Source organism: Gopherus flavomarginatus, chromosome 11 (genome assembly GCF_025201925.1).
Source record: "Gopherus flavomarginatus isolate rGopFla2 chromosome 11, rGopFla2.mat.asm, whole genome shotgun sequence".
Classification (NCBI taxonomy): domain Eukaryota; kingdom Metazoa; phylum Chordata; order Testudines; family Testudinidae; genus Gopherus; species Gopherus flavomarginatus.
Window position 1 is genome coordinate 46046579 of NC_066627.1, and position 26469 is coordinate 46073047.

A 26469-nucleotide genomic window follows, 5' to 3' on the forward strand; every position below is an offset into this window, starting at 1 on the left:
TTAGTAACTCAGCAAAAGGTATTATACATTCCCTCTAGAGGAGTCTCACTAATGGGACTGGTTAACTATAATCTTGTTCAGTTCAGAAGAATTTCTCAAAGCCTTATCAACAAATTCTCTGAAAAAAACTCAACACATTGAAAGGAACCCAAATAAGGATGGTTCTTGATGTGGTTTCTGTGTCAAGGCTTCCAAGCTGTATGTTGTGCCGGAGAAGAGTTCTGGGAAATAACCTGGAAACGTCACAAGCTGAACTGTAGGGGAAAACTAGTGCTGATGTGAGGCACACAGCTTCTAAGAATCCCTCTCCAGGTCTGAGAGAACAGCAGGAAGCAAGTGACAGAAATAACATACATAAGGCAACTTTATCAGGATCCAAAATAAAGAACAATTTGGGCATAAGTCACTAAAACCAGGAGGCATATGTGCTGCTGCATTTCAAACAAGTTTTGTGCAATGTGAATGCCTTGCTAAGAAGGAATAATAAATATATTTTGTGATCAGTAGTACACATGTTGTTGTATACTCATCACAGGATAAATACGGATTTACTTCCACAAATCGGTAAAATTAAACACTATTTTCATACACTTTCCTTGGAAAGGTTATGGAACTTTATCTTGTCTGACTAATGAATTTTACACTATTAACACATCTGAGCTACAACTAAAATTTAAAACCATTGCTAATCTCTGTTCCATCCATGGAACTTAAGCCAACTGTCTCTAGACTGAGAGCAGCAGCTCCATAGGATTCAATTTTGTATTTCTTTCACAAGCATTTAATGCACTATAACAAAACTGAATCATATCCTATTTTCATTTTATGGCGATCGCTGAAGAAACTGAACAAATTTCCAACATCTTCAGATATCTACCCATAATTCCAATAGCTAATATATGAGCTTAGACATGCTACCATGTTATTTTAAATCTCACTATTTTTACATCTTGCAATGTGCAGTCCTGATGAGATGGCTCCTGTTTCCTGTAGTGTACCAGCATGTGTTACACTTGTAACATATCAGGGACGAAACCCTGTAGAGTTAGCCCATGACAAAATGGTGCCATGTATTTGTCTACTTAAACTAAAAACAAATGGCCTGTGAAGTTCTCTCTTTTTTAAAAAATATGCTACCATTTATAAAGTAATTAACAAAGCTAAAATAGGAAACTTTTCAAATCCACATAATAGTGTTTGAAAACATAGCACTTACAAGATTCCCTGTAAGACAACTTCAGTGGGATTGTACTGTTGATATAATCATCAAACTAGTGCATGCTTAAGCATCATTGAAGTGGGAAACGACTAACAAGAATGCTGCAGTAGAATTAAAAAAAAAAAAGACTTTTAAGCTAATAGTAAGGTAATAAAAATGCCGAATCACCTTTCTAGCCTAGGTATTGGAGCATTTGCGAATCATTTCTAAATTTGATGGAATTTTGTTAAACTCTTTGGAAGATCATGTTTAAAAATAACATTACATTTATTTTTTAGTTTTAAGCATCTTACGTAGCAACAAGATTATAATTTTAAAATATTAGAAAACTTTAAACTGATATTAATAAGAAACTGAAAATCAAAGCAGTTATGATGCAACAGATCAAACAATATTTTACGTATTTGTTTACCTTGGAAGATGAAGAAATGTTAAGAGAACAGCAGAGGAAATCCAAATTCTGAGATTTAAATTCCAGATAAAACTTAAAGAAATAGGTAGATTCTTCAATGTCCTCTATATGCTTTACCTGACACAGCATTAGAGGTTGGGATGGTTTCTCCCTGCAGATCTAAATGAAAGGGAGAGCGAGAAGAGGGCAGCAGTCGTGGATCAGAGTCATTCAGCATAATCCCTAAAGCACATGCTGAATTTGATAATTCAGAAGTGCATGGTTCATCTTGATGACAATCCAAAGACTCAGATATCAATCCTCCAGTTGTAGGCTCCTGAAAGGAAAAAAAAATTAAAAAAGTTTATACAATTTTATTAATTTACTTTACCACTCTGTATTATACAATTCCCACAGATCAGACAACACAAACAGGTCAATTGTATGTAATGCTTTAAATTGCTACAAAGTTCTCATTATTAAAAAATAAGTCTGTAAATTGAGATAGTTTTCATAAGAAAACAGAAAGTAAAAGGCAAAGTGCATCTGTAGCACTTGAAAGAAACCGTCACATTTTGTTTCTTCATCAGTTTTTCCTCAGGAAATGGACTGAAACAGGTAGAAGTATTATTGTAAAGGGGGAAAAATACTATCAAAGCTCCACTGTTAAAATTGATCTTTCAGCGCCATAAGGAATGTTGTTTGTATACTGATAAATTTGTTTAGAAGCCATTAAGATTTTCATAGCACAACAGTGTACTAAATAGAAATTTAACAAAACAAGTTAACTCTAATAATAGTATTTAATAACTCAGCAAGAGTGAAATTAAAGTACATAATCTATATTTAGATGTTTCTAACATTATCCTATTTTTAAAAAACTTAAGCAAAGTTTAACATCACTAATTGAAGCTAACGATCCTAGATAAATCTGATTAACACCAGCTTTACTCCTACAATTTTCCCAACAGCCAGATATAGGTATCTAATTGTGAGCTACCACTTAGCAGAAGGATAAATTCTCTATTCTTTCACTTTCTCTTGGTCTTGTACAGTGTTTTCAAGACAGCGTTTAAAGAGACTCAGTCAAGCCAACATACTCTAACTGCTAAAAGACAGTGTATTTTTGTGTGTCATCCCTTAATATCAAATATTTTACACTATAAAGTGTTTTAAAACAAGTCAAACGCAATTTTACAACAAAAAAGTAAGCCTAGTCTACACTTAAAACGTTTACCACTATAACTATATTGGCAAGGAGTGTGATTTTTTTCATTGCCATAGTTATGCGTGTTCAGATGCAATTATACTGATTTAGGTCACTTTTTACCAGTACAATTTATTTCACTTTGCCAAACCAGAATAAGCTATACAATTTAACTATCCTATCGTAGCTAGAGTGGCAAAATTTGTAAGTGTGGACAAGACCATAAGTTCAAAGATTTAAAAACTAGAAATTAGTTAGTGGTTTAAAAGTAGGGAAGATTAGGAGTTCCAGGTAAAGCTCCACAAGTGAGAAACTGTCCCTATGGTCACATGCACTCTACAAAGATTCCCAAACTCAAACAGTTTTCAAAATCTATCCTTGAATAGTTTTCAAGAAACATGGTTTTATCAGCAGGTAAAGCCTGCATGAATGGGGCAAAATTTTTTTAAAATGCTTCATGAAAGCTAGACTAGACCAAAGAAAGGCTGTTAACCATTTGGTAAGAGATCTCCCTCTACCATAGCAGCTAACTCTGCTGGCAAATCTTTTTCAAGAATATTTCAGAATCAGGAACTTACTTTACTACAGGAACAAAGCTAACTGTACAGAAGTACAGAAAAGCCTATCCCAATTGGAGTACAGCAAGCAGGCTTGGGAACAGGAGGCAGGATAGAACCAATAAAGAAAGTCAGTTTTGAATTGAACTTGAAGATAAGCCAGTGACTGAGAAAAAAGGTAACATGATTCCATTTCTTGGAATGATGATTTAGCAGCAATTGCAACAGGAATCGCAACAGTAAAGGTAAAAGTGATTAAACACGAACAAGGATTTCAGCATGATAAGGATAAATCCTGGTAATGTACCAGAGGTGGAGAGAGGCAAATGTAAGGATAAATTAAGATATACAATCCTATATGTTCCAACATATCTTCCCTACAATTTATTTGTTCAACTCAAACTGTTCAAGTTCACAAACCCCAGAATCTTAAAGCATATTTGCTATTTTTAACTACTTGTTACTTCATGGGAAATTATCATCTCCACATTCTCCCCAGTGCCATTACATTTTACACATGAAAACAGAAATTTGCCATTCTTCTCAGCTGATACATGAAATAGTAAAGTAATTCAAACAATTTTTCTACCACTGACAGCAACAGATAAACTAATGCTTCATGTGCACAAATTCAGGTTATTCCCTGCTTTCTAAATACTTCCCATGTACATTTCAAATCTTTCAGTAACAAAACAAACAAAAAACCCAGAGCGGTGTAACTTGATTTTGAGAACCCTATTACTGTTTATTAAGGCATTGGGTACCTGCACTAATTTGTACTTTGCTTCATTCTCTGAATCAGTGTCTATATCCAAGGAGTCAGTGGTAGATGGCTGAAGAGGGTCTGAATTTAAAGTGCCTTCTTCCACGATGTTGCTCCGTAATAACCGCTCAATCTCCCTGTTCAGAATTTCCAATTCATCACACATCACGCAATTCTAAGAGATATACCTGAAGGAAGAGGGAAAGTCAGCTAATCACTACTTATTCAATTCTAATAAAATAGCCTACTATTCTTATGTAACATATGCCACTGAACAAAAACTAAAAATTAAACGTATGTGCCCAAACATGTCTTCTTTGAATCTTTCAGCTTGTAACATACTACTGACTCCAGAATGCCCTCTGCTGATTGTGCAAATAAATCTGGTTTAATATTTTTGTGCCATCAACAAGAATCCAAAGATCATATATGGAAAATAATCTTCAATATATTTAATCTTGAGGAACAGACCTGATATTACCAATGCATACCCAACACTGCAGTTGGTATTTTCTCAGGTTAGGGAACATTCTGATGTTGAATAGATACGGGGTTCTCAACCTCTCTCTTTCTGAGGCCCCCACCAACATGCTATAAAAACTCCATGGCCCAGCTGTGCTACAACAACTGGTTTTCTGCATACAAAAGCGAGGGCAGGTGTTACGGGGTACATGCAGGAAAATTACCTGGGGCTCCATGCCACAGGGAAAACTGCAAAGCTAAGTTGCTCAGGCTTTGGCTTCAGCCCTGGATGGCAGGGCTCAGGGCCCCAGGCTTCAGCCCCATGCGGTGGGGCTTTCGCTTTCTGCCCTGGGCCCCAGTGAGTCTAAACACTGGCCCTGCTCAAAGGACCCCCTGAAACCTGCTCATGGCCCCCCAGGGGCCGCTGATCCCTGGCTGAGAACCACTGGAATAGATCATATTTTGCAATTTGTTAAAATTTTGCTCCACCCAGTGGCAAGATTGCAAATTACATTTTAAAGAGGGAGTTTTAATTTAACATGACCCTTTCAAAACACGTTGGGAATGGATTCAGAGTAGCAGCCATGTTAGTCTGTATCCATAAAAAGAACAGAAATACTTGTGGCACCTTAGAGACTAACAAATTTATTGGAGCATAAGCTTTCGTGGGCTATAGCCCACTTCATCGGATGCACAGAATGGAACATATAAGAAGAGCGTATGTGTGTGTGTATACACATACACACACACACACACACACGATGGCATATCAGCTCTAAGAGGCTAACTGATTAAGAGGTTGTTCACAACTCTGAACAAAATGTTATGGTTGTTCTTTCAAAAGGTTATAACTGAATACTGACTTAATACAGCTTTGAAAGTTTACTAGGCAGAAGAAAAATGCTTCCGTTTATTTATTTTTTTAGTTTATGTTTAACACAGTATTGTACTGCATTTGCCTCTTTTTTGGGGGCGGGGATAGGGAGGAAGAGAACCTTTGCTGCTTCCTGATTGCATACTTCAGGTTTCAAACGAGGTGTGTGGTTGACTGGTCAGTTCGTAACTCTGGTGTTCTTAACTCTGAGGTTCTTAACTCTGAGGTTCTTAACTCTGAGGTTCTACTGTACATATATTTGTATGCTGTACCAATCACTATGATACCTGACCAACATACATTTTAAAGTGAACATCAGATGACGTCTCTTTTTCTCTTTTCCCATTCTATAGCATTGGGGGTTAGAGGGTGGGAAGGTGAGTAGGATTTGTTTGTTTTGTTCTTGGGTTGTTTGTATGGTTAGGTATTTGGGTTTTGATTTATTTTTAAATATTTGATTTGTGGGAAACCTAGGTTGAAGAAGTGAGTTTTATATTTTATTCTGAATACTCTGAAGGTTATAGTCAATCAAATCTCTTCCAGAAGAGAGGTTCAAAGTCATGGACTGTTAGAGAAAGCTCTGTCTCTTGCATACATAAATCTCACTTTCGAGATCAACCATTCCACTGTACCAGTCAAACGTAGCTGTCATGGGAAACCAAAGTCACCTACGCTGCATTTACACTGGACAATCTTACAAAAATAAACCCTGCCACCTGTTCTACCATCTGGTTAGCTGACCCTCTGGGGAGCCTTGAAGTATACACCTATACTGCAAAAAAACTCCCTACAGCAGCAAGTCTTAGAGCTCAGGTCTACAGAGTCCGATTCAAGGGGTTTCATGCTACAGCAGGAAAAATAGCCAAGAGGATGTTCCCACTTGGGCTGGAGCTCTGGCTGTGAAATCTCTCTCCCTTCCAGGGCTTCAGAGCCCAAGCTAGAACTTCTACATTGACATTTTTAGCACCATAGCGCATAACACCTGTGCTCGGAGACTCATTATTGCATAAGGTTTTTTTTTCAGTGTAGACACCCACAGTGTAGAGAAGGCTCCCGCACTGGACCAGTTTTTACCACATTAGTTGAACCTGCTAAAAAGCAGGCTGAATTAGCACAGCAATAAAAACTTGTCCAACTGTAAGATGTGTCTATTATAGGGCTTTCAGCAGTTCAGCTGAGTAAAAGAATATTTCTGCGGATGCCATAAATCCTTGAATCCCTGTCCTATTTAGATTCTTATTAAAAACCGACAATTTAAAAAATATTTTTGTGATATCAAACTAAACCATTTTATAATTGCTCTTTTTAACAGTTCATTACCCTAACCAATGAATCACCAAACTCCCACTGGCACTTATAATTATAGCACTTTCCATATTAGAGAACCCCTATCATCATCATCATTTCACTTTATTGTCACATCACTTTTAAAGGTTGAGTATACATACAAAAAACATGTACAGAATCTCACTGATAGACAGCTGTATAAAAGTTTCTTCAAAAGCTCTTCTGATCTGCTCAATGTGAAGAGCTCCCATAATACCAATGACAAGTGACCATGTCAAAAACTTCAATGACCAACTGTAATTAAAATGTGTTCGAAATACAAGCCAGTTTTAACAAATGTAGGCAAAAATCTCTCCTCAGGGTTGAAAATAACTTCAAAACAAAGCCTAAATTACTGAGCTATATGTAGGTGGAGCATGGAAGGGATTAGGGAAAAAGACGCAGAGCTGCAGCAGCATAGCACCTCCACCGCCACTACTCCAGCGTATAGTTGGGAAGTGCAAGTTACAGTTCCTTTGTGTTACCTGGACTCTTACAGTCACAGGATCCATTTAACCATGAAGTCTGTGGCCCTTCCTTTGGTCCACCTCTGAACCTCAATTACATCTCAGCATAGAAGGAACTAATACAGAGACATCCCCCAGCCACATGCAGGAGAAGGATCCCCTTCCAGACCTGTCCTACAGATGGATGGCTCCTCCTAACCAACTATACAACAAGTTTAAGTGGTGCAATGGGTCTTAACAAAGTTATCATCCTTTCTCAATTTTGCACTGATGCACTGAACAAAGTTTCCTTTAAACAATTAAACATGGTATCACTATATCTGTAGTCTATAGGAAGGTATCCCCAACAAAGAAGTGCTCCTACAATGCCTTGTCTTGCTTTTTCAAAACGGTAATGTGACGAAACCCAAAAAATAAAAAAACTTTTTATATAGCTCAGGTATTTTCTTATCACAAACTTGTATATAAAACACAGGATATCATAAATAAGATTATACATATTTCTAGATTCTCTTATTATATCACAAAGTGTTCTGGTTTTATTCTCATGGTTACCATGTCATTAGAACATCTTTATAAATCAGAAGTCTAGTTGTTCTTCATGCTTCAGTTGAATACATTGAAAACAATACTTGGAACCACACAAATTCTGCTGACAAATAATTAAAATAACTAACATGAACATGTACATTGTAATGGAAACTGTGTACAGAAAAGCTACAACCAAAAGGTGCCTGGGCTGGTACAAAGATCTCAAAGAAAGAAAATCACTAAGTAAGAAAAAAATGGTTTTACTTTTTGATCTTCTATACCAGTCCAGACCCCCGACTTCTCCCAAAACACTTCAAGCACCTGAGTTAGGGAAGCATGGTATCTCAGAGCCAACTGCAACACCATCTGCCAACAACCACTTCTGCAAGCACCTGTACATTAATGTATAATGTCTGATGAAGTTTTACATGCCTTACAAAACTTTAATATCTTAAAAATTTTGGCTCAGATATTACTTTCTAAATAGCACTTTCCTCCATGCTGAGATCCATTATGTAAACCTGTGGTGCCCTATGCATGTCCAACAATTGAATTTTACTCTGCTTGAGCAATTCAGGACAGAAAGTAGGCAAAGCAATTTTCTGCTTCAAATGGAACGTACATGTAATCTTTGTTCTGAATTCTAGAAGGGTCTAAACACAAACGTAGCGAGGTGCAGAAATGATGGAAGCCTCTCTACAAGACAGTACATATCGCTCTCCTATCCTTCAAATCAGTTTGCAGTGATGAGAAGCAGAATCTTCAACAACATACATAATGAAACTCTCTCTTCACTGTCTCTAAAGGGGAGTTGTGAGAGCATACCAATATTAAGCTCCAAGCATGAATCACAGCTTGCTTTACTGATCTCAGGCTGTCAATAGCCTTCAGAAACATCTGGGTGCCTACCTACAGGAATAGAGTTAGTCATTTAACCATTCTTCTGAATCCTACAACTACTCTCCCATTTGGGGTAAAATAAAAATTCTTCCAGTCAGCAATTTTGAATATACTGTGAGTTCTAGCATCTAAGTGCATGACCACTCAGTTGATATTGTTAGTGATATCACCTACCTTGGCTCTGTTGTCGATAACATGGGCAGCATCAAGAAAGAACTTGAAGCCCTCACTGCAAAACTGTCATCAGTAATGATGTACCTCATTAAGAGCATCTTTCACAACCAAACACCCTGATAAGTAGAGAGATGAAGCTGAGAATACATAATGCTTCGGTGGCTGGATGGTGTCAGACACTTGTTCCTCATAGGCATTCTACCCAGCAGTGCGCTAGATTTGGCTCAGGACAGAGCATCATGGAGGCACATAATACATTTGATGGCCTCTACGCTGTCCACCTAGCCTCATGAAAACTAGCCTACAACTGCTGCAAACTGGACTTTAATGCTGGTAGCACTTGGGCTCATGTCTACCTGGCTTGAAGAAATTCTAGAATGAAAGCAACATGGCAAGATAATCTTTCCCTTCTCATGCCAATCACAGAACGTCCTCCAAATTCTCTTGTTTTTTACAAGGTTGATCACTAGACTTCACACAAGTTTTATAAATTCAGCAACTAATTGAAAGAGAATTTTGTCAGATCCTCATTATAGATTGTTCTGCTAATCAGAAGATCTTGTATCACTAATATTATTATTGACTAATCAAAGACATACTCATTAACTCTGACAAGGCTACAGTGCACACAAATATGCAACTAGGAATGAATCTCAACCAGCAGAGGCTGACAGTAAGATTCCTCTTCTGAACACATTGGCTTTAACAGGGAGAAGAAAAGAACAAACAAGTAGCTGTAAAGGGAACCTCTAATAAATTTCCCAAATAGCTGCAGCAAATTGACCTGCTTTTTATCAGTTTCACAGTTGCTCAGGGAACTCTTAGAAACAGCACTGAAAAGGGACAATATTTGGACATTTTTCACTCTGCAAAGCTACAAACAGCAGCATAACACTTGGTTTGGTTTGTCTAAAGACTCAGGGAGACATCATGACCTCAAGTTTGTACACAGTTCACGTTTGGATGATTATCTTCATATTCATACGGGTTAGGTCAGACTGACTCTTTGGACAGTGATTAGCTACTAGTAGTGTTATGTGGTTATTTTAAAAGAACATTTTGATGTTCTACGTATGTTATGGAGCCTGATAGTTTCTATACCCTGTACGGTCCTCTCACACAGTCCCTGCATAGCTGGCAAGCTCCGCAGAAAGTCCTGTAACAGAGCAATTCTGAAAATATTGTTTAAAACAAAGGATGTTTACAGGCAAAAAAAAAAACATGTCTAATTGGAATAGCTATCAATTACTTAAGGGAAACCACTTTAAAATGCTGTCATTTCTTCAAAAATGAAACAAGTAAAAAAAACAAATTAAAGCTTGGAATTTCAAAATTAATATTACACTTAAAAGTTATGGGTCTACACAGTTAATCTAAGATAAACATCCTTAATTCTGCCTTGGTAAAAACATCCTTAAAACAAACAGATACCTCGATCTTCAAGCCCTACACATCAGAGATGCCAAAGAAATGAAGCCATCTAACAACACTTCCTCCTGCAAATATACCGCACGCTCCTATAATATTTAAACCAAAGTGTATTACGTATTCCATTATAGCCTGCCTTCTTTAAGACCACAATAAGGTCAACAAAAGCAGCTATATTCAGGACAATAACTTGGAATAACCCAGAAAGGCTTCAAATATAAAAATGTTATACTGTGAAACAGCATAGACATACAGCTATCAAATCTGGGGCTAGAATCCACAAGACATGGACAAAAAAAAGTCGGTAACTGAAATGCCAATGACACAGTGTTATGGGAGGTGGTGGTGAGAGGTCACATGAAGGCAAAATATTAAAATAAGTCAATCTGCAGATATCTGTATCCACAGGATGCCAACTTCATGAAGACTCAGTAAAACTTCTCTTCACAATGTCACCATCTTACATGAATGAAGTAGCCATTATGGATGCGTGCATTTACATACTTTCAGTGCTAAACTTGAAGTGCTAGACTAAGGCCCTGATCCTGCAAAGCATTTAACTTTAAACATGAGTAATTCCATTAAAGTCCATTTATTAGCCCTAAAGAGGTACTATATGACTCTTGAGAGGAAGAAAAAGGTGTTTCAACTACTAGGATTGTAGGAGTAACAAAAAAGGCAGGCTCCGGGATCCACGGTTTTTAATCACTGGAAGATGGGAGGAGTCAGGAGTGAATTTGTTAGCAGATGGCTGTATGTGAGCAAGCGGGTCTTTTCACAAGTAAGTGCAAGCGGATAAATGCAAGTGTAAATGTGAGCTGATATGTATAGATTCATCAGTGAATACAAACAGGTGTGTGGAGGTTAAAAACAGAATAAATGGGATAAATTAAAGAAAAACAAGGAAAGAGGTTTATAGGAAAAGGAGGAAGAGAAACATACAAGAGAAAGGAGAGAACATAGTAAAATATAGGAAAAGAATATAAAGGGTGAAAACAAATAAAGAGGGAACATTCAAAACAATACAGAAAATATAGAACACAATACAGAAAATCTACAATAGAAAATAAAAAGTGGAATTAAATCGAAAAGGAGAAACATGACTATAACAAAAGCACAGAGTTATGTTTGTTCTGGGTATTTTTAAGTTTATTCAATAAAAAATTGATTGCCAATGCTACAGTTAGATTCAGTACAAATGTACAGAACTGTTTCAATTCCTTTACTTTGCAAGACTATACTTTTTAAGGGTCCATGGCTACTTGGGAACATAGCAGCCTTAGTAGGCTTACTCTTCGGGCCAGAAAGTCTTGGAAAAAAATTCAAAATCGGAGTGCAGTTCTTTCTATGATACTGAGTTTAAAGGAAAATTCCATGAATTCATTCTAATAACTTCAAACAGCGAAGTAAAAATTTACCAAAAAATGTTTAAGTTTTCAGAACAGACCAGTTTTTAGAAATACTTGTCACTGTTTCAGTATGTCCAGTCAGTCATTAAAGATGGGTGGAACACAGAAAAATCCCTTAAAATATGTATGGAGTAACACATTTACTGGTTTTTCTTGCAGAAGTCAAATTTCTACTGTAGTCTATTACAGTCTCCCACTGTCTACTACTTTTGACAACAATAAGAGGTGCAGTTATTAGTATAATCAAAATGGTATTTTAGGGCAAACTGGGGGTTGGGATCCCTTAGGGGGTGACGAGGTTATTACACGGGGGGGGTCGCAAGCTGTCAGCCTCCACCCCAAATCCTGCTTTGCCTCCAGCATTTATAATGGTGTTAAATATATAAACAAGTGTTTTTTATTTTATAAAGGGGGTCGAACTCAAAGGCTTGCTATGTGAAAAAGGTCACCGTACAATAGTTTGAGAACCACAGTTTTAGGGCCTAGACCAAGTAATGGTAGTATGTATGTAATCCTATGAAGCACAGACAGATGTGGAAGGCACGGTTCCAATGGACCTGTATCTCGATACATCGTTATGGGACAATCCCTTTTGCCTTGCCTACCCCTGTAAGTCTGCATTTAACCAGACTTGCTATGGAAGATTTGGAAACTTTTCTTCCAAAACTCGTGGAGGAAAATTACATATTGCACATTGTTTCTCCAAAGACTCCTAAATTCTAACACTCTTTAATCAAAGTAAGAAGTGCTGAAAATTCTCTCTTATAGTAAGTATAAAACATTTTATTTTTGTTAGTATTGCAGTCAGTATAGCCTCCGAACCGTGAAATGGACTTCTGTGGTTCATGTATCATCAGCAATCTAACTGAATTCCACCTGTAGAATCATTATTGATTGGTGATGTTAATAGAGAGAAAGAACCCAGATTGACTAACAAATCCAAAAGGAGTTTACAAGTTACAAAAATATACACTTACTTGCAAATTTCACAAATTTGGAGGAGACAAAGAACATGAAAACTTCGAATGGCACTTTTTACAGTCGCTTTTCACTGTATAATCGTACTTTAATGCTTTTTATGGCAGCTTCTGTTGAAACCGCATCTGCCAAAAAAACCTGAATTTTGTGTCCCACTAAACGGCTCTGCTGATCACGGAAATCCTGAGCTGTTCAGTGTAAGAATGACTGTTATACTCCATTATCTGTCAACAGCATTTGGAAGGTCGCTGTACTGAAATAGTCCACGAAAGACACTGAAGCTGCAAGCAAAAGTCTTCACTCCCTTCTCATTTCCAAGCAGCAGCAAGCAAAAGCAGACGCTCTCTTTCCACTCCAAACAATCCTTCTCCTATCTCAAGGAAGTTTTAACTATTTTAAGTACATGAAAATATTACTTTGTCAGTTGTTGAGTATGATAAAATAGCAGCTTCAAACCTGAAAAAAGGAATCCCAAACGAAGCCCTGCAGAGATGGCTGGAGAATAACTCTTCCACGTGCTACTGCAGCTTTTTGCTGCTGAAAACACAAAATCTACTCAAATACTCTGATGAGAAATTTTAGCATTTAACAACACACATATAAACAAACACCATGATTATCTTCATTCATAACTGTCTCTACATGTAAATATTGCCATCGGACTCATCTTAATCAATGTTTACCGCTCCTGATGTTTATGTTAGAAGACTTTAATTTCACCAAGATCTAATGATTTATGTATAAGACTTAAACGCTTTGTAATATACTCTTCGTTAGAACTAGAAGTTTCATTACTCTTATTGATATATTGTATAGTTAAGTTTTCCTTTAACTGCTACTAGTAGTTATCTTATAGAAGCAGCATACTTCAGGAAAAAGTATAAGGGGGAAGCTTTCTTACAGGTGCCTCATTAAATGGCATTTTAAGAACTGCCCACAGTCCTATGATAAATCAACACCATTTGCTTTTTTTGATTTTCCATTAATACAGTTTGATGTGGCTGTCTCAGAGTTATTCCAAATCACCTCCAACACAGTGGACAAATACGTAAATATTGAGACTGGGACATCTACATCTGTATCATGGTAAGCTGAGTTATCATCAATACACACAACTTTTTGTAAGATGCATGGGTCTTTTTTAAACGCACATTTAAGTAATAACAAAAGTATGATGACAAAGAGACCTTCATTCGTTTATCCCATTATCAAAAGATAAGGAGCCAGTATAACTGCTCTTTATTGAAAATGATGAACCAGTCAATATTTGTAATCTCAATTCAGGGCAAGAAAATTTAATTCATATCAGACCTCACCCCAAATTAGCAATACTTTAAGATTAATTTATCTATAATTTTGTAGTACTCTGAATTAATATAAATACCCAAGCATTAAAAATATCATGAATACCCACACAAACAGAAACTGGTCATATCACTAACTGAAACAGCTTTAGACGAAAAAGAAATATACTGATTATAAATTAATGAAGAACAATCTGTCTGAAAACAAATACTTTATTAACTTACGACGGAACAGTGTCCATGTTCAGACCTACGTTTCTTCTTTTACTCATCTCTTTTTTCCATTTTTTCTTTTTGCTCTTCCTTCTTCTCTATGGCCTTCATATTTATTGAAAAACATAGCTGTACACATTTTTTTCATGATTGACTTTTTTGTATTTTCTTTTCATACCTTTTACATTTTACTGTTATACGATTTTATATCCTGAAATTTTATCTATACCATCCAGTCGACAGGGACTTTGACTGGGAGTCAGGAGACCTGGGTTGGAGCCTCAGGTCTGCCATTGATACCTTGAATGTCTAACTTATCTGTGTCTTAGTTTTCATGTAAAATGGGTTTAATGCTTATCAGCATTAGTGTGACTGGATTCACAAATAACAATAAACTAGTGAAAAATATTCCATGTTAGAATAATGGTTCTTTGTCATGCTAAAAAGTGCATGTCATTACAAAATCACACAATAGGAAGTCACTAAGGCTTCCTTTGCAATTTTGCTCTATGATGATATTGTGTGCGCTAGTCCATCATGTAGTTATCTTTAAAAGATCTGATGCTTAAAATAAATATTTACATAACAAAAGTATGTTGCAATGTTTGTAATTAACTAAGGATTGTCAAGTCCATGAACATGAAAGCTACTACAGAAAATGTAATACTGTAACTTCCTTTGTAAAGTGCTTTGACACCTACAAGTGGAAAATACTACATAAATTCGAAGCATTAGGACACTTAGGAAAACAAGCCTACCATATCACTTACTTGCAATGCTATCTGGTTTAAAAAAAAAAATCACACAAATTCCTTCATGTTTTCCATACAGTAGAACCTCAGAGTTATGAACTCCTTGGGAATGGAGGTTGTTGTAACTCTGAAATGTTCGTAACTCTGAACAAAACGTTATGGTTGTTCTTTCAAAAGTTTATAACTGAATAATGACTTCGTGCAGCTTTGAAACTTTACTATGTAGAAGAAAATATGCTGCTTTCCCTTAGTTTTTTTTTAGTAGTTTATGTTTAACACTGTACCATACTGTATTTGACTTTTTCCCTTTTTCTTTTTTCTTCTTTTTTTTGTTTTTTTGGGGGGGGGGGGGGGGGGCGGGGCGGTCTCTGCTGCTGCTTGATTGCATACTTCCAGTTCCAAATGAGGTGTGTGGTTGACTGTTTAGTTCATAACTCTGATATTGGTAACTCTGAGGTTCTACTGTACCTAATCAAAAACTACTTCCCGTGAAATAATGTCAAACTCTCAAATGTTAATGCTTTACAATTTGCAAGAGTAAATGTAGATTTGGCAATATGTAGCTGAGTTACACAATCATTCCTCTCTTTGCCAAAAAGAGTGCCAACTTGCAATTATTTCATGTTAGATGTGAGACACATATGAATGTAAATATAGGCTCTGTGATTGTTTTTAGGACTGTGCATCAGTATCCTCACACTCCTGGACATCTTTTATATCTCTGGAAATTGAGATGTATCATTTCAATGAAGAGTTTTTTCATCCTGATAAAGTTTTTTCAAATATATGCACAATTACATTTACAAGAGTCTGTTCTGTATTAGCAGAGCAGAGACTATTAAAAGTACATTTATAAGGCATTAAATATGATAGTACAATTCTGATATCAGTACTATATTGGACTAAAACTTTAAATGCCTGTCTTTCGATTTAAATACCTGTTCTATTTCAAACAGCTAACTCCATGTCAAATTAAACATGAGTACATTTTACAGCAAAATGAAAGCCAAACCAACATGGTAGTTTACTTTAAAGTATAATCCATATAAAAAGGAAATAATTTTTAGCAGTTAAAAAAAGTTGTCCCTCAAAAAATAATTAACAGCTATACAGACTTAGCAAATGTGTTACAATATAGTTAAGGAATCGTAAACTAACCCATCCTATAACTCAAAAGTATATGATGCCACCAGTTAGCATGATCTCCCCCTAGTGACTTAGCTGGAGCTAACAAATATTCATCAGAACCCTTTATAGGACAAGGTCTTCCATATCTCCACTTCTGTTACAGAAGTAAACATTAAACTGCTTCTGGCACTGGGAATTCCATGATAGAAGTGATACAGTACTGGGGAAAGGTTTTTATTATAATAAAATATATCGTTGCTCCTTCTAAAACTTTTCTCACAAACTGAAAGTTTGTTCCTCATGCACTCCAATCAAATGTTCCTCACAACAGCAGTTCTCAACCAGGGCCCCGGGGACCCAGGGGGGCCGCAAGCAGGTTTCAGGGGCTTCGCCAAAATAAACCAAAGAGCAGGGCCAGCATTCAACTCACTGGTGCCCAGGGCAGAATGCTGAACTCTGAGCCCTGCCACCTGGGACTGAAGCTGAAGCCCATGCAACTTAATTTCATGTGGCCCTGGGCAATTACCCTGCCTGCTACCGCCTAACACCAGCCCTGGCTTTTAATCTACTGGTTATGCAGAAAAACAGTTGTTGTGGCACAAGTGGCCCATGGAGCCTTTAGAGCATTGGGGGGGGGGGGGGGGGGGAAGCCGCAGAAAGAAAAAGGTTGAGAATCCCTGCTTTACAATATGAATTTCTGAAAAGAAGTGGGAAAGCAGTCTAAATCACAGTGAGTAAGAAAGGATGTACAAATTATCATTATAAACAAAAACAATGGATTCAGTTGCCAATAAAAACATGTTATTCCAATAGATACAATATGTTTATGAAAAGTAATTAAAAAGAAGCAAAAAAATAAAATTAGCAAATGGATTTTTCATGTTAAGTGAAATGATTACTGAATCAGCACCTAAATCTTGTTTGACAGTCTAATCCTGGTAAATCTGCAACAGCTTTGCTTCATATTCACCTTGCATAAAATCCTTGGTCCATTTCAGAAAATTCTATTCAAGACACTCCCATGGGTTTCATTATTCAACCAAAAAAATTAAACCCTAATTAACTCAACTAAAAAAAAATAGTTTATACTTCACAGCTACCCAGTCATAGTAATCACCACAACTTTAAAAAATAAAATTAAATTTAAAAAATTGCTAAAATGAAGTTAAGCTTACAGGCACAGATCAGTGGTTTGAAAGCACAACTATTTTTGAGAACAGTGAAGTATTTTAAAAAATGTTAACAATCAAAACATTAGAAAGCAAGAAATACAATTTTATGATAGCACGCCTGCCTCTCTCTCCCCTTCTACAATCTGTTTTATGCTTTTATCCCCTCCAGAACTCTAGGAGCTTGGGGAAAGTTACGAAGGGGAGACAGGCTTTTGGTGGCAGGCCCTGGAAGGAATGGAAAGAACAGTTATAGTTAGGTGAAGAAGATTATGAGCAGATCAATTCTATAGCAAAAGACAGGGAAATAGAGCACAACCTGCTTCCCTGCCTTCTGCAGTGGAAAAAAAAACATACAACAATTTAAAAGCAAGTTTACCTGAAACAAAAATTACTTTCTGCCTTTAAGACTACCTAAAATCTTCTGAAACAAAACCTACAGAAGAAATTCTGACTACACACTGCTCTGATCCTTCATGCTGAAAGTTGGAAACACAAATGGAGAAGAAAAAGAGGATGCACTATCAGCTAGAATGAGAGGAGCACTAACTATTACAAATTTATTTTATTCTGACTCCACATATTGGTAGACTTCTATTGATTTTCTTTAGACCAAAGTAATTTCTCCAGGCAGAGACTGAAGCCAGGGAAACAGTAATTTATAATGCAAATTCTGATACAACCTTAACATGCATGTTGTTGCAATAGCAAACCAAACACCATAAGCAGAGCATTAAAAAAGTACTCAATACCAGCTAGCTCAAAATCTAAGGTCTTGTCTACACTAGAGAAAGTATTTGCCAGAAAACCCACTTAGTGGTGAGGCACCTTATACCAGGCGAAAGACTTAGGGCTTGGCTATACTCGAAACTCCAAAGCGCTGCTCCCGCGGCAGTGCTTTGAAGTGCAAGTGTGGTCGCGGCGTCAGCGCTGGGATAGAGCTCTCCCAGCACTGCAGGTACTCCACGTCCCTGAGGGGATTAGCTTACAGCACTGGGAGCCACGCTCTCAGCACTGGGGCACTGTTTACACTGGCACTTTACAGCGCCGTAACTTGCTGCGCTTAGGGGGGTGTTGTTTCACACCCCTGAGCAAGAAAGTTGCAGTGCTGTAAAGCACCAGTGCAGCCAAGGCCTTATTTGTATATAACTTATACCAGTATAACTTATACCAGTTCCCCAAACAAAATAAGCTATACCAGCAAGAACTTTTTTGCCAAGATAATTGCATTTATGCTAGGGTTTTTGTCAACACGGCTATGTCCGTTAAGGGTGTGATTCCTAATCAACCCTATGCCAGAAAAACTTTTAAGAGTGTAGACTGGGCATAAGCATACCAGTGCTTCTACACTCAGTCCACTCCCATCCACACAGATCGTACCTCAGCAATTTAAAAGAATAAAAGTTATATACTGTTTAGTGTGTATTGAATTTAAAGACTTAACTATTCAATATGCTTTTAAAAAATAACTTACAACTACGATCAGTTCGACTATGGGGGAAAAAACTTGTAGAATATATTATTGAATGAATTTCACCAGTATTAGTTTAAGTATTCAGTGGCTAGTAACTGACCAGCTATAGAGTTAGCTGAATACCTCCCATTCCAAAGGCCCCTTGTCATTGTGAGGGTGAGTGAAGAATTTTTGCTATTTTACCACTAGACCAACATTCTTGCTGTGGTAAACTGGATCATCATCATTCTAGTACCCTTTTTACCAGGAAGCTACTCCACTGTCTGCCTCTGCTGATGCTCATAGATTTCCCAAGCAGCAGAAGAGTGAAACTGATCTGATTTATGTTCTAGGTGCTGCACCCAGGGTTCTGAATGGAAGAAGTAAAACTAATAAAGACTCTAGAGAATTTCAACTGGTCTGCCATTTGGGGACGCGCTGAGCAGCATCAGAGACTCCTGAATCATCTGTCTGCAGACTTTGGAAAGGAGTACTGCATCACTTTACACAGAAGAAAAAAAAGTGATTTTTTTTCCCCGTTAGGTAAAACCTTTGATTCTGCAAAAGGTAATGATAGTTGTCCAGGAAAACTTCCTATTTGCCCCAGGCAAGTAGATTTTTCATGTCCTGACTTTAAGAATAGTAAAACAAAACTATAATTTACTAGCTTCATATCAAACTGTCACTGGATATTAGTATTACATAGTCAATATACTGTAGTTTGCAGTACTGTTGTAGTCATGCTGGTCCCAGAATATTAGACACACAAGATGGGTAAGGTAATATCTTTTATTGGCATAACTTACAGACCTCAAGAAGAGCTCTGTGTAAACTCAAAATCCTGTCTCTTTCACGAACAGAAGTTGGTCCAATAAAATATATTATTTCATCCAGTTTGTCTCTTTATACTGTAGTATTTAGCATACTTTCTCCAGTATGCTGCACAAGAGAGCTTGTACATTGCTTATGCAATACAGATTGTTCACGATTTTTCAAATTTGAACTACTTACCTGCACTATAGTTGAGTTCTGCTATTGAACTTCCTCATTAGCAGTGTTCAAAATATATTTCCAGCAATTGCCCAGTCAACAAAAAGCTTCAGCAATACTGATTCACAGAACTTGGCACTATTCCCTTTGAAGAGTATTAACCAATTCTCCATTATGCCCTCTGGTGACACTATACTAGAATGCACAGTGGTTGTTTTAGAATTGGGGCAAATCAGTGGACCTGACATTAAAGACTCTATGGGTGTTTTTTTTTGTTTTTTTTTCCACAAGGGTAGGGGTATTATTCCCAGAATTTAGATCAAATTCCAATTTGGATAATTGAATTTTGCCCACTTACAATTCATGTATTAAGCAACAGTGTTCAGAAACAGTACACAAGAAGGCAGTATATTTCATTAATGAGTGAAATGACTCCTAAAATGGTAAGCCAGCATAGTTAGCGTAAAACTTAACAGCTCAAAGATTGACATGTGCCATAACCATCCAACTGATAAGTCTGGGTACTGTCATATGCAGAATTGTAGTATGTCCAGAAAACTAACTGGCCTCAGGGCAGGTGTATTAAACCTTGCTTTTAATTTCTGGGTCCACGAGCACAGCTGTCATAAGAATCAGAAAAAGGTGTATTTAAAGTATTTAAAACTAGAAACAGGCAGGATGCTTAGTGTGAAACATTTTGATAAGACATTAATTTTTAAACCTCCAGAGTGCAACTCTATAATATGTCAACAGCCTGGACTGGTAAACAGAGTTCTCATTATATTAATGTACGTTTCTGGAAACAAAATCTGTAATTACTGTTTTTTCTCTGAAATATACATGGCAAGGATTTGTAAACCTGTTAAAACTTCCCAAATATATAAAGTAGTTACAAAGACAAACAAAAAAATTCTCCCCAGCACAGTATCACTATAGTGTGTGATGCTATTCTGATCTTATGAAATATACAGACACACAAGGGAAAATCTTGGCCCATTACAGTCAATGGAAGTTTGGCCATTGGCTTCAATGGGATGAGGACTTCACCCACTACTACAATTGTTTCTAAAGTGGAACATTTTACTTAGTTTGCTCCTGTCTTAATAAAAGTATACTCGGCTCTACAGGAATCTCTTAGACTAATATGAATTTTACCATTACCATCAAAGTTTTGCATGTAACGCTGATTTTTAAACCTTTATGTTACCATTTAAATACAAAAGGCTGTATTAATGTATTTGTAACAAACTATCTAAAATAGGGAAGTCTGAAATGAAAGTTATCAACTTCATTCTTAACTCATCACACTGTGCTTAGCTATTTAAAAATATAATAATGAAAACAGTGAAATATTTGAACACAACAAAAAACGAACCTCTCTGCTAGGAGTCACAATTTAGTGAAATAACTTATACACAAACAAAATCTGTCTCTCAGAATATTGGCTATATTTCTGGATTCAATTCCTGCCTTTGTCACAGTGTTACTGGGTAGCATTGGACAGTTCACTATTTGTAAAATGAGAATATTACTTCCCTATTTCATAATGATATTATGAGGACAGAGTCATTACTGTCTGTGAAGCATTCAGGTACTACAGAGACTGGGTTCACATAAGTTCCTGGATAGGTAAAATATGTACCCCTCATGCCATACTTGGTACTAGATTACAGCTTCTACTTGTGAGAGTAGAGACCTTCAAAGCACACACAAGTAGTTATCTAGATATTCTTATATAGGGAGAGTGACAGGCCTTGTCTACACTAAATTCCTTTCTTTAAATTTCCCACCATTGCTACTACCAGCATTCTTAGCAACAGTGCGAGTATTAGTCCCTGTCTATACACACATGCACTCCACCGCTGCAGCGTGTGTGGTGAAGACACTTTATGCCAATGGGAGAGAGCTCTCCCATCAGCATTAAAAAAAACCATCTCCACCAGTGGCATAAGCTGTGTCGCCATTAAAAAAAAAACAAACACCTTCATAAGTGCCATAAGCTGTGTCAGCAGGAGAAGCTCTCCCGGCAACATAGAGCTATGCACATGAATGCTTATGTCAGTGTAACTTATGTCATGCAGAGGGTATGGCTACATTTGGAATTTCAAAGCGCTGCCGCGGCAGCGCTTTGAAGTGTGCGTGTAGTCAGAGAGGCAGCGCTGGGAGAGAGCTCTCCCAGCGCTGCATGTAAACCACATCCCTTACGGGTGTAGCGTGCAGCGCTGGGAGCCGCGCTCCCAGCGCTGCTGCCCTGATTACACTGACGCTTTACAGCGCTGTATCTTGCAGCGCTCAGGGGGGTGTTTTTTCACACCCCAGTTGCAGCGCTGTAAAGTGTGAGTGTAGCCAAGGCCAGAGGGTGAAATATTCACACCCCCTAAGCAACAAAAGTTTTGCCAACATAGGCTGAAGTGTAGACCTAGCCACAGGCCATATCTACACTACTACTTATGTCAGCAAAACTTATGTTGCTCAGGGGAGTGGTAGTGCGCACAACGCTACGTCGGTGGGAGAGCTTCTTCTGCCAACATAGCTACTGCCACTTGTTGGGGGTGGTTTAATTCTCCTGTCAGCATACAGCAGCTAGGTGAGAGATCTTACAGCAATGCAGCTGCAACAGTGCAGCTGTGCTGCTGAAAGGTCTCTAGTGTAGACATACCTTTAGTTAAGAAAGCCACCAGTGATCTATCTACTTTAGTTTTGCCAGCGCTGGTTGCACCAACTGGAAACTTGAAAGGGGGAAAAAAAAGTCTAGTAGTGACAACCAAAAGGAAGGCAAGTCCAAAAATAAGAGAAATGCAGAAGCTGGGCTAATAGCTTATAATGCTCAACTGGAAAAAACTGGGGAGAAGAGGGTGAGAATGCACCACAGTAAGAATGGGAAGTCATCTACCTAGCCTAGCTGAAGCTCATGGCTGAATTGGAGAGTTAGTACAAGTTCAGAATCCAGTTTTACAACCATAAAAAACAGAGACTGCTTTTTGGTTGAAGAGCTAAATATAATTTACTTTCTGAAAATGACTAACACTTTTTTTCTGGCTAAGTCTCCCTCATTATCTCCTGGTTATTTAATGAAAGTTGGATCTTAGGAATTCAGAGTTTTATATAATATTCTGAAATCAGTTCTACTTGCATTACTTTAAAAAAAAACACAACACTGCTAATACAACATACAATTACAGCTAAACTTTCTGTAAAATACTTTGAAGATTAAAAACACTGTGTGAGGTAATTATTAATTGTATTATTCTAGTCAATGCACCTTGCATATTAACTGAACACCTTAAAAACCTATAACTCATTGTATACATTCTGAAATATTGAAACTCCACAGTCCAAAACAAGTTTGTTTAATTAGACACAACACTTAATGAGTTTAGTGTCTCACTGCATCTCAAAACCTTAAACGTTATATTAAATGATTCAAAACTCTAATCTTGCTCTAATAGAAATCAACAACAAATATCCCATTCACTTCAAGGTGCAGGATTATGTCACACAGCTTCAAAGAAGGCTGAAGGCTAACATAATCCTTTGGTCTTCCTCTAGATTGGATCTAAGCACCTTTCAGTGCAGTCTGTTTCTGAAACCCCCTAACAGCTAACTCTGAAAAGGTAATTTGTGCATAGAAGATACTACTACATTTGTTCTTATGGAAAGATCCAAAGGCCAACTATCCATTTCCAGTCTTTTGTATGCAAAAAATTGGACTACAATCTATAACATATATTTAGGCATGGAAGGATTCTATTTTTATTGATAATGTCAGTAAATGTAGATTTCACCACACACATACAAACCCAGGAAAATATATTTCCATTGATGATAACTGAAATGTACAGATAGGCAAAGTACAAAAAATGCTGCTTGAGAACATATTAGAGTTTGATTTAAAGATACTTACTTTGCACATTTTAACTTGTGGTGTTGACAATTTGTTTTAATGTTATAAAGCTTAAACTTTTTGAATCTCAATATCTACTGTCATTAAATGACTGTCTGACCCCCACCCTCATCATTTCCTGCAACTGTGAAATTATAAATTAATAAAATAAGACTTCACATTTTCAGCTGAATTTCTTTTATTTTTACTCAACCAACAATTCAATTGGTTGTATGGTTAATTAAATTGCTAGAAACTAAAAACATACTTAGATACTAAATTAATTTACATTACCATCTGTCACTGAAATCAGCAATAATGAGAACATACTTTAAAAAAAAATGTTCATCTGATGATCGACTGCTAAACGAATAGTGTCCTACCAAATTCAGGTCCATTTTTGTCAATTTCACAGTCAGAAGATTTTTAAAATTTCATGATTTCAGCTATTTAAATCTGAAATGTCATGGTTATGTAACTGTAGGAGTCCTGACCCAAAAAGGAGCTGTGGGGGGGTCACAATGTTATTGTAGGGGAGGTTGTGGTAGTGCTATTCTTACTTCTGCGCCGCTGGTGGCAGTGCTGCCTTCAGAGCTGGGCAGCTGGAGAGAGGCAGCTGCCGGCCGGGAGCCTATCTCTGAAGGCAGAGCCACCAGCAGCAGCGCAGAAGCAAGGATAACATGGTATGGCATTTCCACCCCTTCTTCTGCATTGTTGCCTCAGAGCTGGGCCTCAGTCAGCAGCTGCCACTCTCCGGCCACCCAGCTCTGTATAGTATAGGGTAAAAACAGACAAGACCAGATTTCATGGGGGAAGCCCAGATTTCACGGTCCATGGTGCATTTTTCATGACCACGAAATTGGTAGGGCCCTATAAATGAACAATAAATTAAATAGTATTGTGTAAGTTTAAATATTTTAAAAATAACGGTTTCTGAGAAAAAAAAACAAAAGATAGATAAACCTATCAAAAAAAATACAGCCTTGAAGAATTATGGATTACATAAAATCTTTATGGGATACATAAAATAGGTCAGTTTTTCCTGAAATTCCTAAATGGAAGGAGTACACAGAACCCAGACACACACAGCAAAGTAAACAAGGTGTCATAGTATGTTTTAAAAGTGATCATGTAAACTACAGGAAAAATTAAATTGTTTCATATTTTATATAGCAATTTTCATTTCAAAAGGATCACAAAGCATTTCACAAGTTCAAACTGACAAACTACAGAAAAAGAATTACTTCACCCATCACTGAAATGCAGCAAAATCTGGGATGAAGCATGAAACCTACTCTAGCTATTTTTTATTTGGATTGAATCTACAGGGGCAATTTAGGAAGGAAATTCTTGCAGAAAGTAGCACGGGATCCTTAATGGTGCCAGGAAATCACAACGGTAATCACATACAAAAGATGTCATCTGGCACCATTAGAACTGGAGAAAGGAAAAATGTAGAGGCTGGGAAGTTACTGAATAGTTTATAGCAAGCCAAAAGAGTTTCAATTCCTTGGCTCCCACCTTAAGACTAAATCACCAAAACAAGGTGAAATTCACCTCTTCTATGTAACTCACCAATACAGATTGAATTCACTTCTAACTTCCCCAGGGGGAAAAAAAAAAGCACCCGAGCTTGGATGAATTTCATTCCCACCCAAATGACCCCTACATCAGGATGACGGTCTCCCCACATTTCATCACTCCCATCAAACGACCTCCCAACTGCGGGTGTCCCCCCACAACCACCACATCACCCGAGCCCCTCTCATCCGCTATGCGAGGCCGGCGGGAAACAGCAGGGCAGAAAGGGGAGACGGATCGTGACATCACAGAGAAGTGGTTTGACATCAGCTCGATTATGATGTCGATCATCTTGTATCTCAACGGCCACCTCGTCTCCACAGTGGAGTAACCCGCCTCCGACACCCTGCTCCGTCCGGCGAGGGCGACGTCCCTCCGCTGCGGCCCGACAGCCCTCACCGCTTACAGGGAGGTTCCTTTCGCTTCCCTCAGGGGCCCTGCATCGAGCGGCCGGCCTCCGCTGGTACCGCGCCAGGCCGCCGACTTGCCCGCAGAACCGGGTCGGGCCGACACTACCCCCGAAAACAGGGCTCGTTGACCCACCGGGGGCCCTGAAGCTGCCTGGCCGGGCCTGCCCTGCCCTCCTCCATTTTCTAGCCAGGCCCAGCGCCCCCAGGCCGTAGGCGGCGACCACCCCTTCTCCGCACCCCCCGCCTCAGTGCGGGCGGTGTACCCTGGTGTCCAGGATTCACCTCAGGCCGCCTCTCTCACTCACCGTCGGGAGGAGGGGACAGGTCTCGCCGCCACCGGGCGCCTCAGCCGAGTCGAGCCGCCATTTCCTCCTCGCAGCTCCTCAGCGCTGGGCGCGGGGCACCACTCCTCCCCAGCTACCATAGAGACTGACATGGCGGCGAGGCGTGGCCCAGAGAGTCAACCGGCCGGCGCTCCCCGCTCTGTTCTACACACTGCTCCCGTGAGGACTTCTGGGGCGCTGCGGGCAACTGCCGTTCGGAAACAGAGCGCGAGGAGGCGGGACGCAGCCTCGGGGGCAGGCGGGGAAGCGCCGCGCGCACGCCCCGGGGGCAGGAGAGACTCTGCCAGCCCAGCCCCTGGGTAGCTCCCTGCAGGGGCGGGCGCCGGGCAAAGCGGGAGCAGCAGAGCTCCAAGGCGGCAGGGCAGGTGTCTGCTGCCAAGCGGCCGAGACCGCAAGTTTCGTAGCGGGGACAGCCAGGGCAATAACCCCTGAAGTCCCAGGGGGCAGCTAGGGGAACCCCTCTCTTCCTACTGAAGTGCAAACAGCAGCTGGCACCACCACTATGGCACAGGCACTGTTTTGATGCAGTGGTTGGAGGACTCCTGGGTTCTTTTCT

The 26469-nt window shown here is 38.5% G+C and overlaps 1 protein-coding gene across 5 annotated transcripts in view; it reads right to left on the bottom strand.

Moving 5' to 3' along the window:
• The window catches only part of DIDO1 (death inducer-obliterator 1), a 90242-nt gene extending 64253 nt beyond the window's left edge, over positions 1-25989 (bottom strand). For 3 of the 5 annotated variants that reach the window (XM_050918654.1, XM_050918657.1, XM_050918658.1), the window contains exons 1-3: positions 25875-25989; positions 4139-4325; positions 1749-1947 (exon numbers count right to left, since the gene is read on the bottom strand). In XM_050918654.1, the coding sequence (XP_050774611.1) occupies positions 1749-1947; positions 4139-4303 (364 nt within the window). In that variant the 5' untranslated portion in view covers positions 4304-4325; positions 25875-25989. Of the gene's footprint in view, positions 1-1631; positions 1948-4138; positions 4326-25874 lie in introns of those variants that run through there. The other 2 variants (XM_050918655.1, XM_050918656.1) reach the window with 2 other exon arrangements.
• Between the last annotated feature and the right edge of the window lie 480 nt (positions 25990-26469).